The following is a 17,480-nucleotide window of genomic DNA, read 5'->3' on the forward strand; positions in this document are numbered from 1 at the left end:
CTCATGGGGTAGAGAATGTGGGATCAGATGACAAACTGAAGGTGGTGTTCCATTCTCTGTCTCTACAACAATACAATCTTACATTCAATACATTCATTCATCAGCAAACAAATCCCCACAAAACAAAAAAATTTGCCGGTGTTTGGCACACGGTTGGAGGCATGGGGACGGGATCACACCAGATGATGAGTTCCTGTCGGAGGAGGGGATACGATGAGTGGGAGCAAGGGTTAGGCGCCTCTATCTAGCCATAAGGAGTCACCGTTGCCGCGCCATAACCTCGGAGTTCCCCGTGTGAGCCATGGAGGCCCGCCTCCACCTGCAAGTACTTCGCTCCGCCGTGCCTTATCCGCGCGCCGCCGCCGTTCTGCATCGAGCAGACGCATCATCCCCAGTCACTATAGCTGTCGCGTTGATTTGATCCAGAAGTTGTGCTCGAGCGCCGAAACGGGGGCAGCAAGCGGGCAGAGGTACGGCCGCAGAGGCGGGTGGGTTGAGATCGACAATAGTGGTGGTTAAGGTCGGCCGCGGCGGCGAGTGGTGTGGCAGCGGCCTGGGCACAGGCCAGGGTGGACCAGGGTCGACGCGATGCGCTCGAGCGCCGCAACGGGGGCAGTGAGCGGGAGAGGTACGGCCGTGGAGGTGGGTGGGTTGAGATCGGCAGCGGTGGCGTTTGAAGTCGGACGCGGCGGCGAGTGGTGTGGCGGCGGTCTGGGCACACGCCAGGGTGGCCCAGGGTCGACGGGAGGAGGCGTTGCGTACGATATAATTTTTGTAGCGGATCGTTTTTTACTTTTACGTTGCAGATAAATGATGAAGCGCGGGTTGAATAACAAAAATTACAGGGTTTTTTTATAAAAATACCGCGGTGGGTTTTCCGACAGAAGTAATAGCCGCTTTATTATTACTAGCAAAAGGGCCCGTGCGTTGCAAGGGGAGAAAAAAAATATCACACGTTTTTAATCTTTTTATAATTATTTTGATTTATTAAAATAATAAGCTAACTAACTAATGTAGTCAATCCTATCCTATTTTGTTGAGAAATCAACCCATCCATTGTTAATTCCACCATGATGAGAAATTGAGCGGGACAAGCAAAGCAAAACAAAGATGCTACGTGAATTGATCAATGGACTGTTATCTTATTTCACTCATGGGTAGAGAATGTGGGATTAGATGACAAACTGAAGGTGGTGTTCCATTCTCTGTCTCTATAATAATACAATCTTACATTCAATACATTCATTCATCAGCAAACAAATCCCCACAAAACAAAATTTCTTGTCGGTGCTGGGCACACGGTTGGAGGCATGGGGAGGGGATCTCACCAGATGATGAGTTCCTGCTGGAGGAGGGGATACGATGAGGGGAGCAAGGGTTAGGCGCCTCTATCAGGTCATAAGGAGTCGTCGTTGCCGTGCCATAACCTCGGAGTTCCCCCATGTGAGCCATGGAGGCCCGCCTCCACCTGCAAGTACGTCGCTCCGCCGCGCCGCCGCCGTTCTGCATCGAGCAGACGCATCATCCCCAATCACTGTAGCTGTCACGTTGATTTGATCCAGAAGCTGTGCTCGAGCGTCGAAACGGGGGCAGCAAGCGGGCAGAGGTACGGCCGTGGAGGCGGGTGGGTTGAGATCGACAACAGTGGTGGTTGAGGTCGGCCGCGGCGGCGAGTGGTATGGCAGCGTCCTGGGCACACGCCAGGGTGGACCAGGGTCGACGCGATGCGCTCGAGCGCCGCAACGGGGGCAGTGAGCGGGGAGAGGTACGGCCGCGGAGGTGGGTGGGTTGAGATCGGCAGCGGTGGCGGTTGAGGTCGGCCACGGCGGCGAGTGGTGTGGCGGCGGCCTGGGCGCAGGACATGGTGGCCCAGGATCGACGGGAGGAGGGAATGTGTACGGGTATAATTTTTGCAGCGAATCGTTTTTTCCTTTTGCATTGCAGATAAATGATGAAGCACGGGTTGAATAACAAAAATTACAGGGGCTTTTTTATAAAAGTGATGCAGTGGGTTTTCCGACGGAAGCAATAGCCTCTTTATTATTAGGTGTATAGAAATAAGGTATAGATAAATATAGATATAGATATAGATTATCCTTTTCGTGGCCACGAGATGAGCCCTCGCGGGTCCCAATCACGCAACTCAATCTGAGACCGTGTTATTATATAATTGGAAGCGAGAAAAGAGAAGAAGTCGGATGCGTACAGGCGCAGGGCACTACTATCTTCTCCCGCAATAATAAATGGCGTCATAGCCACGGCCCTTCCTCCCCGAAGCGGATCACACCAACCCCCCGCCGCCGCCGCCTCCTCCTCGCCGGCCTGCCCCCGCCGCCCGCGGCGGCACGAGTCAAGCGTGGGCCTCATCCCGCTCGACGGCCGCCGGTGAAGTGGAGATCCGTCCATCTGAGCTCCTGCAGTCGCCGCGCCCCGAACTCCACACGTAATCCGAAGCAATCCGTTCCAGTTGGCTCTGTTTTTCCGTGGATTTGCTCTGGTTTTTGGGGGCTCAAGCGCGAGCTGAACCCCCACCATGCCACACGTGAACGCCAAGGTGTCGGCGGTGGCTGCGACGGGGATGGCGGCCGTGCCCGCGGCCGCGGCGCCGCCGCCGCCGCCGCCGAGGAGGTGGGAGGGGGTCGACCCGGCGCTGGAGCGGATGGTGCTGCGCGCGTGCCTGGACCAGGCCCCCGAGCGCCGCCGCGTGCGCGAGGCCTTCAAGGACGTGCAGCTCAGCATCGACCACTGCCTCTTCAAGGTCCGGCTTATCAACTCTCAGTGCCATCGATGTCTTTCATGTGGCCTGGATGATTTCGATTTCCCTGTGCTTGTATAGAGTTTAAATTGAGACATATATATATGTTCTGGGAGGGTCTGTTTGAGGAATGGGGATGGTCTAGAGCTTGTAGCTGCATCGAAATGGCACACACTACTTGGTCAATGTTTCCATGAGAAGCTTTCTGATTGCTCCATGCCATATGCCTACAGCCATTTTGGGTCCTTATTATCGCTGTCACAGTCCTAGTTCTGGTTGAATAGGATGGTCCAAACATACTACTGAGTTCTGCATTCCTGGAGTTGCAAGGCTAGTTTAGGATCATCATTTGGGTTATACACACTTGGTCTTTGACCAAAAGGAACGTATGAGAGACGAACGATTGTGCATGTGGATCACTATTTATGGGAAGAACTTGCTCATTTAGTTAGTGTGGTAGCATGTTTACTAGCCTTTAGGTCTTTTTCAATGAACTTATTTACTAGTAGCTTTTATGTCTTCTCCAATGAACACGCCTTACAACTCTTTTCCTGGTGAAATCCAGTAATCCACAAACATAGTAAAATTCAAATATGTAATTAAATATTCCCAAACAAGTGTACCCCTTGGGTTTTCACATTCACCTTTTTGTCTGTTCTTAGTTCTGAACTTCTGATACTTATATTAAAGCTAACTATGCCTTTGATGTTATGTCATGACATGGATGACATCTCTTACTTGCATTTTCTCTATGCTGCAGGCACAATACAGTGACATTGGAACAAAAGAGGTACTATTTTGTAGTGTAGCTGCAATGTACAGTTTCTGTCATAATAATTAGACCCCTCACTTGACTGCTACAATACATTAATTTGATATAGTTGATCCGTATTTGCATTAGTATGTGTTCTGCTTTGAATTGAATAGAGAGATCTGAGATATTACGTTCTACATAAGACAACACTACAGCAGGCATCAATGATCTATTTTGTTAAGTATATTTGTGAAAATGATCAGAATTTTCAGTACCATGTTGTATAATTCTCTGTTAAAAAGGTATTAGCCAATGCAACGTCGAACCCAATTTAAGGCCCACTACTTCCTCCAATTAGTTGATAGAGACATTCTGTTGTGAGGGATGAAACTTAAAACAAAGTTGGATAGACATTCGAAGGTGGTATGCCAACAACGTTAGTTTGCTCATTGCTACTTTTAACTCCTAAGCCATGACGTGCCATTCGATACTTTGCTCATCGGTACTCCTTTCATTTGATACTTTACAATGTGACATTTTCTTCCTCTTCGACAGTCATATGAGCGGAACTCCAGAGGTGTGGAGATATTCTCAAAATGTTGGTTTCCGGAAAACCATCGTATGAAAGCAATTGTTTGTCTATGCCATGGTTATGGAGACACTTGTACATTTTTCCTTGATGGTATAGTAATAATATTCAATTTACTTTGACGCTTCCTTTTTACTACATTTCCTAAGTTCATTGTTGTTGCAGGGATTGCTAGGAAGATTGCTTCAGCCGGATATGGAGTATTTGCATTGGACTACCCTGGTTTTGGTCTTTCCGAAGGACTTCATGGATACATTCCAAGTTTTGATACGCTTGTTGACGATGTAGCCGAACATTTTGCTAAGATCAAAGGTATTCCGTAATTATATTATTGCTGAGTTTTAATGCTGTCCTTTTCCATATACGAGTTTTTGGGGAACAGTTGGAAAGTGCAATTTGTTTCTCAACCACAGTGATATGGCTTACCATTCTGGTTAAAATTATTATGTGCATTGAATTTATTTTCACCAAGATGAGTAACTTGCTTTCTGCACAAGTAAGCGACATGTTTGCTAACCACAATGCATATTGGCATAGTTGAAGCTTTTGGTCAAGCTACTGCTAGTTTTATTTACTTTCTTTTTTCATCTTTATTTAATATTAGGGGTTTTAGAAATTAATAGAAGTTGTGATATTTTCACTCCTGCTATAGGACATTGCTTTGGTTTTGCAAAATGAGGCTAAAGAAATGATTTTACTCTCTTCAGTCTGATATGTGTAATGCTTAAGCTTTATGCACAAGAACAAGGAAAGAATTAACTCTCTATTTGTTCATACTTCACTTTGGGATTTTTTTTCCTCCCGTAGCTCTTTACACCACTATCTTTTAAGTATTTGATAGTGACATTTCTAATGAAACTAAATAGCCAAACTAATATGAGTTTGTACTAGAGGTGGGGATGAACACTAGCAGTCTAGCACTAACAATGTGATACTATTGAGGGTTACTTGCAATACCTGAAATTGATTGTAAATATTTCCATATGAGAGTTAATGAAATACCTGCATCAATGCATGCGATTACTTTTGATAACGGTAGTAGGTGAAAATTGCTTTGGGTAAGCTTGGTAATAGATTGTTACGTACTTCCTACGTCCGGAATTAGTTGATGTGCTAGATACATCCGTTTGAGCGTCAACTAATTCCAGACGGAGGGAGTAGTATATAACCTCCACATTACCAAACTGCTGAGAGGCTGACAGAAGTGGATCTTCTTTGTCACAATGATTGAATTGGCCTACGATGTTTTATCATTCTATATATCAGAAATGATCTTCTCTTTCGTTGCAATACATTTTCTTTTATCATTCTGAACTGAGTTTATGTCTGGCCATATTCATTCGCAATGTTTGCTGTAAGCCACTCCATGTAGTGTAAACATACTTCTTTCACTATAGAAGTGCCCTTTATATGTTGGCAGGTAATCCTGAATACAGAGAACTTCCAAGCTTTCTGTTTGGCCAATCTATGGGTGGAGCAGTTGCATTGAAGATTCACTTTAAGCAACCAAAAGAATGGAATGGTGCAATTCTAGTTGCACCTATGTGCAAGGTGATTGTTTAAAAAATAAATTCAAGGTGATTTTATTGCGTGATATTCACAAACTTGCTTTAATAGATTTCAGATGACGTGGTCCCAGCTTGGCCTGTTCAGCAAGTTCTGATTTTCTTGGCTAAACTCCTTCCAAAAGAGAAGCTTGTTCCAAATAAGGACTTAGCAGAATTGGCATTCAAAGAGAAAGAAAAACAAGAGCAGGTCAATACCTCTCACTGCTGACTTCTCTTCGACCAATATTTGTATTCTTTATTTGCACATTCATGGTTAATGCAGAGATTATTTCATTGAGATCTTCTTATTCAGTTATAGCTACTCGCACGTTATGCCCAGTGGAAATGCAGTTTATATTAATTCAGTGCTTAATGCAGTGCTCTTACAATGTGATTGCCTACAAGGATAAACCACGTCTTCGAACAGCTTTGGAGATGTTGAGGACCACACAAGAGATAGAAAGTCGCCTAGACGAAGTATGTGGTTTAATTTGCTTTGCTCTGATTAGTTTTTTTATAAGCGTCATCTAAGATTTGTACAGCTGCTTACGACGTTACTCATTCTGACATCAATAGCACTCATAATTTCTTTTGTTCAAACTCTTAACATGCGTGAATTTGCATTGATTCTTTGCGCATGCCATGTTGCCTCCTGGCTTAGTGAAGAATATAGGCAAGCCAGTTTACTCCAATGAGGATAAGAAGTTATAAACTGTGGATTGGGTTGATTTTTTTTAATCTGAGGGGTGACGATATTCACTGGGGGGTCAAGGAACCTAGTTTGGGTTCGGTCATTACCAAGCAAGGCAGGCATTCCATGTTCCTACTGTTTTATCCAAATGTTTGTCCTTGATACAGTACAACTTAATGAGCTCTCCTGTTTCCCGAAAAAAAAAAATCTATCCCGTTCTCGAGGAGGCCATTTGTATCTCATTTGTTTCCTCTATATGTGAGTTATATTAAGCTGTAGCACTGCCATTGGCCTTCATTCCTGTTCTATTACTGTACTGCTTCTGTTCTGTGATGCTTAAGCTCTGCCTCATTTTCCCATCTAGGTTTCCCTGCCCATAATCATTCTGCATGGCGATGCTGATTTGGTCACCGATCCAGGCGTGAGCAAAGACCTCTATGAAAAAGCGAAGACATCGGACAAGATGCTGTGCCTTTACAAAGACGCATACCATGCCATCTTGGAAGGTGAACCGGACGAGGGGATCTTCAAAGTTCTCGACGACATAATCTCTTGGCTGGATCAGCATTCCGCAAAGGAAATACCGTCGTCGTGAGCTGCACAGATACCTTTTTTGTCATTTGTCGAGCCAGTTCATGGCTGGGAATTCCATTTTGGGATTTACGCTTGATACATATACTTATGTCCTGCTGATTGTGAATATGTATAGCATTCATCATCTTTGGTGTGATGCGCAAAAGGCCGTGCTTGGTTCGTCATTGTTTTGCCCAAAACGGGTCTCTTTTTTTTTCTTTTCTTTTTGAAACGGAGATAAAAATTGCCTCATTTATTAATTAAGTAGAAGAAAATTGACCAGTTAATTACCAAAAGTCAGGCAAAAATCAAAACAACAAGGACCAAGCCTATTTTCATAGACTGAAACGATCAGGGCAAAACCCACCCCAAACAACGACATGTTAAACTGTGGTCAGGACAACGCAGCTCCGACTCTGATGGAGAACTTTGAAGAACAAAATTAGGCACCATGGAAGATTGCCAAACGGGTTACCTACAGCGAGTCATCGTACCCCATAGGGTCCCGTCGTCGCAGCTTCGACTCTACAACAACAAACAATCCGAGGCAATATCGTGGACACACATGAGAAAAGCCGACTACCGCAACCATTACCGTGTCGCCGACCTCGCTCCCGCCATCAACGTTGTCACATAAGTCTGGACGCCATAGTGATATTCTTGGGGCCGCCGCCCCGACATCCACCGCTATGTCGTGCCCAGCGCAAACAACCGGCACCGCCTTTCGGGGCCGCCGCCCTCACATACCATCGCTCCCCTCAAGCAGCAATGTCGCACAACTCAGTTGCCTCCCACGCTCCTCAGGGCAATCACTCGCATACCACAAACGTCGCACCACATCCGGAGCCGCCGCCCCGAGGTGAAGTCAGACCGCCCCTTCTGGGGCGCATCGACCGAGCCGACACCCCTACTGCCCAAGCGGGACAAGGATGCCACCCAATCAATGTCGAGATAGAGCCCCATCTCATAGAGCTGCCACTCACATTGTTTCCAAGATCGCCATCTCGACGCACAAACATGAACCATCCGGAGCCGCCGCCCCGACGTCCACTGTTCCCGACGACGAAGAGATCTGTGCAAACTGCAGCATGCTGACTCTCCAAGGCGATGCCTCAAAGAAGGAAATTACGTAGCCACCGCCATCGCCCGCTTCGACCATCCGAAGCTAGAGATTTCTCTTGGGGAGTCGTGCAATGAAGATCCACGGCAACGCCTTCAAGAAGGGGAACAACGCCAGCGCCGCCGTTGCCGGCACCGACCAAAAGTCGGGCCCGGGCTTTCACCCGGAGCTCCACCACACATCCGAATCCGAACAGATCTGAAGCACTCCACAACACACAATCTCTATGGTCGACGTCCACCGGCTCCACCTACCTGTTGGGGAACGTCGCATGGGAAACAAAAATTTCCTACGCGCACGAAGACCTATCATGGTGATGTCCATCTACGAGAGGGGATGAGTGATCTACGTACCCTTGTAGGTCGTACAGCAGAAGCGTTAGTGAACGCGGTTGATGTAGTGGAACGTCCTCACGTCCCTCGATCCGCCCCGCGAACAATCCCGCGATCAGTCCCACGATCTAGTACCGAACGGACGGCACCTCCGCGTTCAGCACACGTACAGCTCGACGATGATCTCGGCCTTCTTGATCCAGCAAGAGAGACGGAGAGGTAGAAGAGTTCTCCGGCAGCGTGACGGCGCTCCGGAGGTTGGTGATGACCTTGTCTCAGCAGGGCTCCGCCCGAGCTCCGCAGAAACGCGATCTAGAGGAAAAACCGTGGAGGTATGTGGTCGGGCTGCCGTGGAAAAGTCGTCTCAAATCAGCCCTAAAACCTCCGTATATATAGGTGGGAGGGAGGGGAGGAGGCAGCCTCAAAACCTAAAGGTTTGGCCGAAATTGGAGGTGGAGGAGTCCTACTCCAATCCTACTTGGAGTAGGATTCCACCTTCCCACTTGGAAACTCTTTCCACCTTGTGTTTTTTCCTTCTCAAACCTTATGGGCCTTAGTGGGAACTTATTCCAGCCCACTAGGGGCTGGTTTATCTCTTCCCATAGCCCATGAGACCCCTTGGGGCGTGACACCCCTCCCGATGGTCCCCGACACCCCTCCCGGCACTCCCGGTACACTACCGATGAGCCCGAAACTTTTCCGGTAATGCACGAAAACCTTCCGGTAACCAAATGAGGTCATCCTATATATCAATCTTCGTTTCCGGACCATTCCGGAAACCCTCGTGACATCCGTGATCTCATCCGGGACTCCGAACAACATTCGGTAACCAACCATATAACTCAAATACGCATAAAACAACGTCGAACCTTAAGTGTGCAGACCCTGCGGGTTCGAGAACTATGTAGACATGACCCGAGAGACTCCTCGGTCAATATCCAATAGCGGGACCTGGATGCCCATATTGGATCCTACATATTCTACGAAGATCTTATCGTTTGAACCTCAGTGCCAAGGATTCATATAATCCCGTATGTCATTCCCTTTGTCCTTCGGTATGTTACTTGCCCGAGATTCGATCGTCAGTATCCGCATACCTATTTCAATCTCGTTTACCGGCAAGTCTCTTTACTCGTTCCGTAATACAAGATCCCGCAACTTACACTAAGTCACATTGCTTGCAAGGCTTGTGTGTGATGTTGTATTACCGAGTGGGCCCCGAGATACCTCTCCGTCACACGGAGTGACAAATCCCAGTCTCGATCTATACTAACTCAACGAACACCTTCGGAGATACCTGTAGAGCATCTTTATAGTCACCCAGTTACGTTGCGACGTTTGATACACACAAAGCGTTCCTCCGGTGTCCGTGAGTTATATGATCTCATGGTCATAGGAACAAATACTTGACACGCAGAAAACAGTAGCAACAAAATGACACGATCAACATGCTACGTCTATTAGTTTGGGTCTAGTCCATCACATGATTCTCCTAATGATGTGATCCCGTTATCAAGTGACAACACTTGCCTATGGCCAGGAAACCTTGACCATCTTTGATCAACGAGCTAGTCAACTAGAGGCTTACTAGGGACAGTGTTTTGTCTATGTATCCACACAAGTATTGTGTTTCCAATCAATACAATTATAGCATGGATAATAAACGATTATCATGAACTAAGAAATATAATAATAACTAATTTATTATTGCCTCTAGGGCATATTTCCAACAGTCTCCCACTTGCACTAGAGTCAATAATCTAGTTCACATCACCATGTGATTCCAACGAATCCAACACCCATATAGTTATGGGGTCTGATCACGTCTTGCTCGTGAGAGAGGTTTTAGTCAACGGTTCTGAAACTTTCAGATCCGTGCGTTCTTTACAAATCTTTATGTCATCTTATAGATGCTGCTACTACGTGCTATTCGGAAATACTCCAAATATCTACTCTACTATACGAATCCGTTTCACTACTCATAGTTATTCGGATTAGTGTCAAAGCTTGCATCGACGTAACCCTTTACGATGAACTCTTTAACCACCTCCATAATCGAGAAAAAATTCCTTAGTCCATTTGTTACTAAGGATAAATTTTGACCGCTGCTAGTGATTCAATCATGGATCACTCTCTGTACCTCTCAAGATACTTTGAGTCAAGGCACACATCAGGTGCGGTACACAGCATGTCATACTTTAGATTCTACGGCTAAGGCATAGAAGACGACCTTCGTCTATTCTCTTTATTCTGCCGTGGTCTGGTTTTGAGTCTTACTCAAATTCACACCTCACAACGCAACCAAGAACTCCTTCTTTGTTGATCTCTTTTGAACTCTTTCAAAAACTTGTCAAGGCATGCATCTTGTTGAAACTCTTATTAAGCGCTTTCGATCTATCTCCATAGATCTTTGATGCTCAACGTTCAAGTAGCGTAATCCAGGTACTCCTTTGAAAACTTCTTTCAAACAACCTTGTATGCTTTACAGAAATTCTACATTACTTCTGATCCATAATATGTCAACCACATATACCTATCAGAAATTCTACAGTGCTCCCACTCACTTCTTTGGAAATACAAGTTTCTCATAAACCTTGTACAAACCCAAAATCTTTGATCATCTCATCAAAGTATATATATTCCAACTCCGAGATGCTTGCACCAGTCCATTGAAGGATCACTGGAGCTTGCATACTTGCTAGTATCTTTAGGATCGACAAAACCTTCTGGTTGTATCACATACAATGTTTGCTCAAGTAAACCATCGAGAAAACAATGTTTTGACATCCTACGTGCAATATTTCATAAATAATGCATCAACAACTAACATAATTCTAACAGACTTTTAGCATCACTACGAGTGAGAAAGTCTCATCATAGTCAACTGTTTGATCTTGTCGAAAACATCTTTGCGACAAGTCGAGCTTTTCTTAATAGTGACTTATCACCATCATCGTCTGTCTTCTTTTAAAGATCCATCTTTACTCGATAGTCTTATGACCATCAAGTAGTTCTTCCAAAGTCTATACTTTGTTTTCATACATGGATCCTCTCTCGGATTTCATGGCTTCCAGCCATTTGTCGGAATCCGGGCCCACCATCGCTTTCTCCATAACTCGTAGGTTCACTGTTGCTCAACAACATGACCTCCAAGACAGGGTTACCGTACCACTCTGAAGTAGTATGCGACCTTGTCGACCTACGAGGCTTGTAGTAACTTGATCCGATGCTTGATGATCACCGTCATCAGCTTCCACTTCAATTGGTGTAGGCGCCACAGGAACAACTTCCTGTGCCCTGCTACACACTGGTTGAAGTGATGGTTCAATAACCTCATCAAGTTCTACCACCCTCCCACTCAATTCTTTCGAGAGAAACCTTTCCTCGAGAAAGGATCCGATTCTAGAAACAAACACTTTGCTTTCGGATCTGAGATAGGAGATGTACCCAACTGTTTTGGACATCCTATGAAGATGCATTTATCCGCTTTGGGTTCGAGCTTATCTGACTGAAACTTTTTCACATAAGTGTCGAAGCCCCAAACTTTCAAGAAACGACAGTTTAGATTTCTCTAAACCTCAGTCTATACTGTGTCATCTCGACGGAAATACGCGGTGCCCTATTTAAAGTGAGTGCGGTTGTCTCTAATGCATAACCCATAAACGATAGTGGTAATTCGATAAGAGACATCATAGCATGCACCATACCAAATAGTGCATGGCTATGATTTTCAGACACATCATCACACTATGATGTTCCAGGTGGCATGAACTGCGAAACAATTTCCACATTGTCTTAACTGCGTACCAAAACTCGTAACTCAGATATTCATTTCTATGATCATATCGTAGACAGTTTATCCTCTTGTTACGACGAACTTTACTCCGAAACAGAATTGAACTTTTCAATATTTCAGACTTGTGATTCATTAAGTAAATACTCTAGTATCTACTCAAATCATCATTGAAGTAAGAACACAATGATATCCACTGCGTGCCTCAGCACCCATTGGACTGCATACATCAAAATGTATCACTTCCAACAAGTTACTATCTTGTTTCATCTCAATGAAAACAAGGCCTTGCTCATGTGGTATGATTTGGATGTCACTAGTGATTCGAAATCAGGTGAGTACAAAGATCCATCAGCATGGAGCCTCTTCATGCAATTTATACTAACATGACTCAAGCAGCAGTGTCACAAGTAAGTGGTACTATCATCATTAACTCGTATCTTTTGGCACCAATATTATGAACATGTGTAACACTACGATCGAGATTCAATAAACCATTGAAGGTGAATATTCAAGAAAATAGAGTAACCATTATTCTCTTTAAATGAATAATCGTATTGCAATAAACACGATCCAATCATGTTCATGCTTAACGCAAGCACCAAATAACAATTAGTTAGGTTTAACACCAATCCCGATGGTAGAGGGAGCGTGCGACGTTTGATCATATCAACCTTGGAAACACTTCCAACACGTATTGTCACCTCGCCTTTAGCTAGTCTCCGTTTATGCCGTAGCTTTCATTTCGTGTTACTAATCACTTAGCAACCGAACCGGTATCCAATACCCTCATGCTACTAGGAGTACTAGTAAAGTACACATCAACATCATGTATATAAAATATACTTCTTTCGACTTTTGCCAACTTTCTTATCTACCAAGTATCTAGAGTTGCTCCGCCTCAGTGACTGTTCCCCTCATTACAGAAGCACTTAGTCTCGGGTTTGGGTTTAATCTTGGGTCTCTTCATTAGTGCAGCAACTGTTTTGCCGTTTCATGAAGTATCCCTTCTAGCCCTTGCCTTTCTTGGAACTTAGTGGTTTTACAAACCATCAACTATTGATGCTCCTTCTTGATTTCTACTTTCGCAGTGTCAAACATCGCGAATCGCTCAAGGATCATTGTATCTATCCTTGATATGTTATAGTTCATCACGAAGCTCTCACAGCTTGGTGGCAGTGACTTTGGAGAACCATCACCATCTCATCTGGAAGATTAACTCCCACTTGATTCAAGTGATTGTCGTACTCAGACAATCTGAGCACACGCTCAACGATTGAGCTTTTCTCCTTTACTTTGTGGACAAAGAATCTTGTTGGAGGTCTCGTACCTCTTAACAAGGGCACAAGCATGAAATCACAATTTCATCTCTTTAGAACATCACTTATGTTCCGTGACGTTTTTATAACGTTTTCGGCGCCTTGCTTCTAAGCCATTAAGTATTTTGTACTGAACTATCGTGTAGTTATCAGAAAAGTGTATGTCTGATGTTCATAGCATCCACAGACGACGCTCGAGGTGCAGCACACCGAGTGGTGCATTAAGGACATAATCCTTCTGCGCAGCAATGAGGACAATCCTCGGTTTTACAGACTCAGTCTGCAAAGTTTTGCTACTATCAATTTTCAACTAAATTTTCTCTAGGAACATATAAAAACAGTAGAGCTATAGCGCAAGCTACATCGTAATTCGCAAAGACCATTAGACTATGTTCATGACAATTAGTTCAATTAATCATATTACTTAAGAACTCCCACTCAAAAAGTACATCTCTCTAGTCATTTGAGTGGTACATGATCCAAATCCACTATCTCAAGTCCGATCATCACGTGAGTCGAGAATAGTTTCAGTGGTAAGCATCTTTATGCTAATCATATCAACTATACGATTCATGCTCGACCTTTCGGTCTCATGTGTTCCGAGGCCATGTCTGCACATGCTAGGCTCGTCAAGCTTAACCCGAGTGTTCCGCGTGCGCAACTGTTTTGCACCCGTTGTATGTGAACGTTGAGTCTATCACACCCGATCATCACGTGGTGTCTCGAAACGACGAACTGTAGCAACGGTGCACAGTCGGGGAGAACACAATTTCGTCTTGAAATTTTAGTGAGAGATCACCTCATAATGCTACCGTCGTTCTAAGCAAAATAAGGTGCATAAAAGGATTAACATCATATGCAATTCATAAGTGACATGATATGGCCATCATCACGTGCTTCTTGATCTCCATCACCAAAGCACCGGCACGATCTTCTTGTCACCGGCGCCACACCATGATCATCCATCAACGTGTTGCCATCGGGGTTGTCGTGCTACTCATGCTATTACTACTAAAGCTACATCCTAGCAAAATAGTAAACGCATCTGCAAGCACAAACGTTAGTATAAAGACAACCCTATGGCTCCTGCCGGTTGCCGTACCATCGACGTGCAAGTCGATATTTCTATTACAACATGATCATCTCATACATCCAATATATCACATCACATCATTGGCCATATCACATCACAAGCATACCCTGCAAAAACAAGTTAGACGTCCTCTAATTTTGTTGTTGCATGTTTTACGTGGTGACCATGGGTATCTAGTAGGATCGCATCTTACTTACGCAAACACCACAACGGAGATATATGATTTGCTATTTAACCTCATCCAAGGACCTCCTCGGTCAAATCCGATTCAACTAAAGTTGGAGAAACCGACACTCGCCAGTCATCTTTGAGCAAAGGGGGTTACTCGTAACGATGAAACCAGTCTCTCGTAAGCGTACGAGTAATGTCGGTCCAAGCCGCTTCAATCCAACAATACCGCGGAATCAAGAAAAGACTAAGGAGGGCAGCAAAACGCACATCACCGCCCACAAAAACTTTTGTGTTCTACTCGAGAAGACATCTACGCATGAACCTAGCTCATGATGCCACTGTTGGGGAACGTCGCATGGGAAACAAAAATTTCCTACGCGCACGAAGACCTATCATGGTGATGTCCATCTACGAGAGGGGATGAGTGATCTACGTACCCTTGTAGGTCGTACAGCAGAAGCGTTAGTGAACGCGGTTGATGTAGTGGAACGTCCTCACGTCCCTCGATCCGCCCCGCGAACAATCCCGCGATCAGTCCCACGATCTAGTACCGAACGGACGGCACCTCCGCGTTCAGCACACGTACAGCTCGACGATGATCTCGGCCTTCTTGATCCAGCAAGAGAGACGGAGAGGTAGAAGAGTTCTCCGGCAGCGTGACGGCGCTCCGGAGGTTGGTGATGACCTTGTCTCAGCAGGGCTCCGCCCGAGCTCCGCAGAAACGCGATCTAGAGGAAAAACCGTGGAGGTATGTGGTCGGGCTGCCGTGGAAAAGTCGTCTCAAATCAGCCCTAAAACCTCCGTATATATAGGTGGGAGGGAGGGGAGGAGGCAGCCTCAAAACCTAAAGGTTTGGCCGAAATTGGAGGTGGAGGAGTCCTACTCCAATCCTACTTGGAGTAGGATTCCACCTTCCCACTTGGAAACTCTTTCCACCTTGTGTTTTTTCCTTCTCAAACCTTATGGGCCTTAGTGGGAACTTATTCCAGCCCACTAGGGGCTGGTTTATCTCTTCCCATAGCCCATGAGACCCCTTGGGGCGTGACACCCCTCCCGATGGTCCCCGACACCCCTCCCGGCACTCCCGGTACACTACCGATGAGCCCGAAACTTTTCCGGTAATGCACGAAAACCTTCCGGTAACCAAATGAGGTCATCCTATATATCAATCTTCGTTTCCGGACCATTCCGGAAACCCTCGTGACATCCGTGATCTCATCCGGGACTCCGAACAACATTCGGTAACCAACCATATAACTCAAATACGCATAAAACAACGTCGAACCTTAAGTGTGCAGACCCTGCGGGTTCGAGAACTATGTAGACATGACCCGAGAGACTCCTCGGTCAATATCCAATAGCGGGACCTGGATGCCCATATTGGATCCTACATATTCTACGAAGATCTTATCGTTTGAACCTCAGTGCCAAGGATTCATATAATCCCGTATGTCATTCCCTTTGTCCTTCGGTATGTTACTTGCCCGAGATTCGATCGTCAGTATCCGCATACCTATTTCAATCTCGTTTACCGGCAAGTCTCTTTACTCGTTCCGTAATACAAGATCCCGCAACTTACACTAAGTCACATTGCTTGCAAGGCTTGTGTGTGATGTTGTATTACCGAGTGGGCCCCGAGATACCTCTCCGTCACACGGAGTGACAAATCCCAGTCTCGATCTATACTAACTCAACGAACACCTTCGGAGATACCTGTAGAGCATCTTTATAGTCACCCAGTTACGTTGCGACGTTTGATACACACAAAGCGTTCCTCCGGTGTCCGTGAGTTATATGATCTCATGGTCATAGGAACAAATACTTGACACGCAGAAAACAGTAGCAACAAAATGACACGATCAACATGCTACGTCTATTAGTTTGGGTCTAGTCCATCACATGATTCTCCTAATGATGTGATCCCGTTATCAAGTGACAACACTTGCCTATGGCCAGGAAACCTTGACCATCTTTGATCAACGAGCTAGTCAACTAGAGGCTTACTAGGGACAGTGTTTTGTCTATGTATCCACACAAGTATTGTGTTTCCAATCAATACAATTATAGCATGGATAATAAACGATTATCATGAACTAAGAAATATAATAATAACTAATTTATTATTGCCTCTAGGGCATATTTCCAACACTACCACCGCGCATCGAGCGCACCGGGCCCCCCGCGCCCACTCCCTTCAGCAGATCCGCGCTGCACGAAAGGCCTCCGCGCCGCGCCCGGCGCCACCCTGCACCGCCTCGCCGACCCTAGCCGGCACTCTAGCCAGAGCAACATACCCCCGCATCCATGGTCACCGCGCCAGATCCGTAGCACCGCGCCAGATCCGTGGCCATCATGCACCATGCGCACCTCCGACAAGCTCCCGCGCGACCGCGTCGCGCCCTAGTCGCCGCGAGCCCGACGACGGCGCGCCGAGCTCCGCAACACCGCGCCAGATCCGTGGCCACCACGCATCGTGTGTGCCTCCGACAAGCCCCCACGCGACCGCGTCACGCCCTAGACGTCGCGAGACTGACGGCACTACGCCGAGCTCCGATCCTTCGCTTAGCCGAGCTGCCCCGCGCCGCTCGAGCGCATCGCAAGAGGGTAGGAAAGATCCCGCCGCCGCCGATGCCTCGCGAGCTTTGCCCGACGACGCACACCGACGACGGCGAGGAGGGGCATGTGGGTAGTGAGGGTGGGCGGCGGCGGTAGTTAGGGTTGCTCCTGTGCGCTCGTGGGGGAG

The 17,480-nt window shown here is 46.1% G+C and overlaps 1 protein-coding gene and 1 long non-coding RNA gene across 2 annotated transcripts; one reads left to right on the plus strand and one right to left on the minus strand.

Annotated features, from left to right (window-relative positions):
• Nucleotides 1-2,341: 2,341 nt before the first annotated feature.
• On the plus strand, nt 2,342-7,094 carry LOC123399824 (caffeoylshikimate esterase-like). Its single transcript, XM_045094202.1, has 9 exons — nt 2,342-2,443; nt 2,515-2,758; nt 3,516-3,545; nt 4,065-4,191; nt 4,264-4,410; nt 5,519-5,649; nt 5,716-5,853; nt 6,024-6,122; nt 6,701-7,094. The coding sequence occupies exons 2-9, from the start codon at nt 2,534-2,536 to the stop codon at nt 6,929-6,931; spliced, it is 1,128 nt and encodes a 375-aa protein (XP_044950137.1). The 5' UTR covers nt 2,342-2,443; nt 2,515-2,533; the 3' UTR covers nt 6,932-7,094.
• Nucleotides 7,095-8,103: 1,009 nt separating this feature from the next.
• On the minus strand, nt 8,104-16,986 carry LOC123399825. The gene is made up of 2 exons (XR_006610439.1): nt 16,890-16,986; nt 8,104-8,283 (listed from the first exon to the last, which is right to left on the minus strand). It is a non-coding gene; the product is annotated as an uncharacterized LOC123399825 (long non-coding RNA).
• Between the last annotated feature and the right edge of the window lie 494 nt (nt 16,987-17,480).

Source organism: Hordeum vulgare, chromosome 5H (assembly GCF_904849725.1).
Source record: "Hordeum vulgare subsp. vulgare chromosome 5H, MorexV3_pseudomolecules_assembly, whole genome shotgun sequence".
NCBI classification, from domain to species: Eukaryota; Viridiplantae; Streptophyta; class Magnoliopsida; order Poales; family Poaceae; genus Hordeum; species Hordeum vulgare.

Coding starts and splice junctions, on each gene's coding strand:
- LOC123399824 (XM_045094202.1), top strand. CDS start 2,534: ATGCCACACGTGAACGCCAAGGTGTCGGCGGTGGCTGCGACGGGGATG. Junction 2,759..3,515: donor TCGACCACTGCCTCTTCAAG/GTCCGGCTTATC, acceptor TCTATGCTGCAG/GCACAATACAGTGACATTGG. Junction 5,650..5,715: donor TAGTTGCACCTATGTGCAAG/GTGATTGTTTAA, acceptor TTGCTTTAATAG/ATTTCAGATGACGTGGTCCC.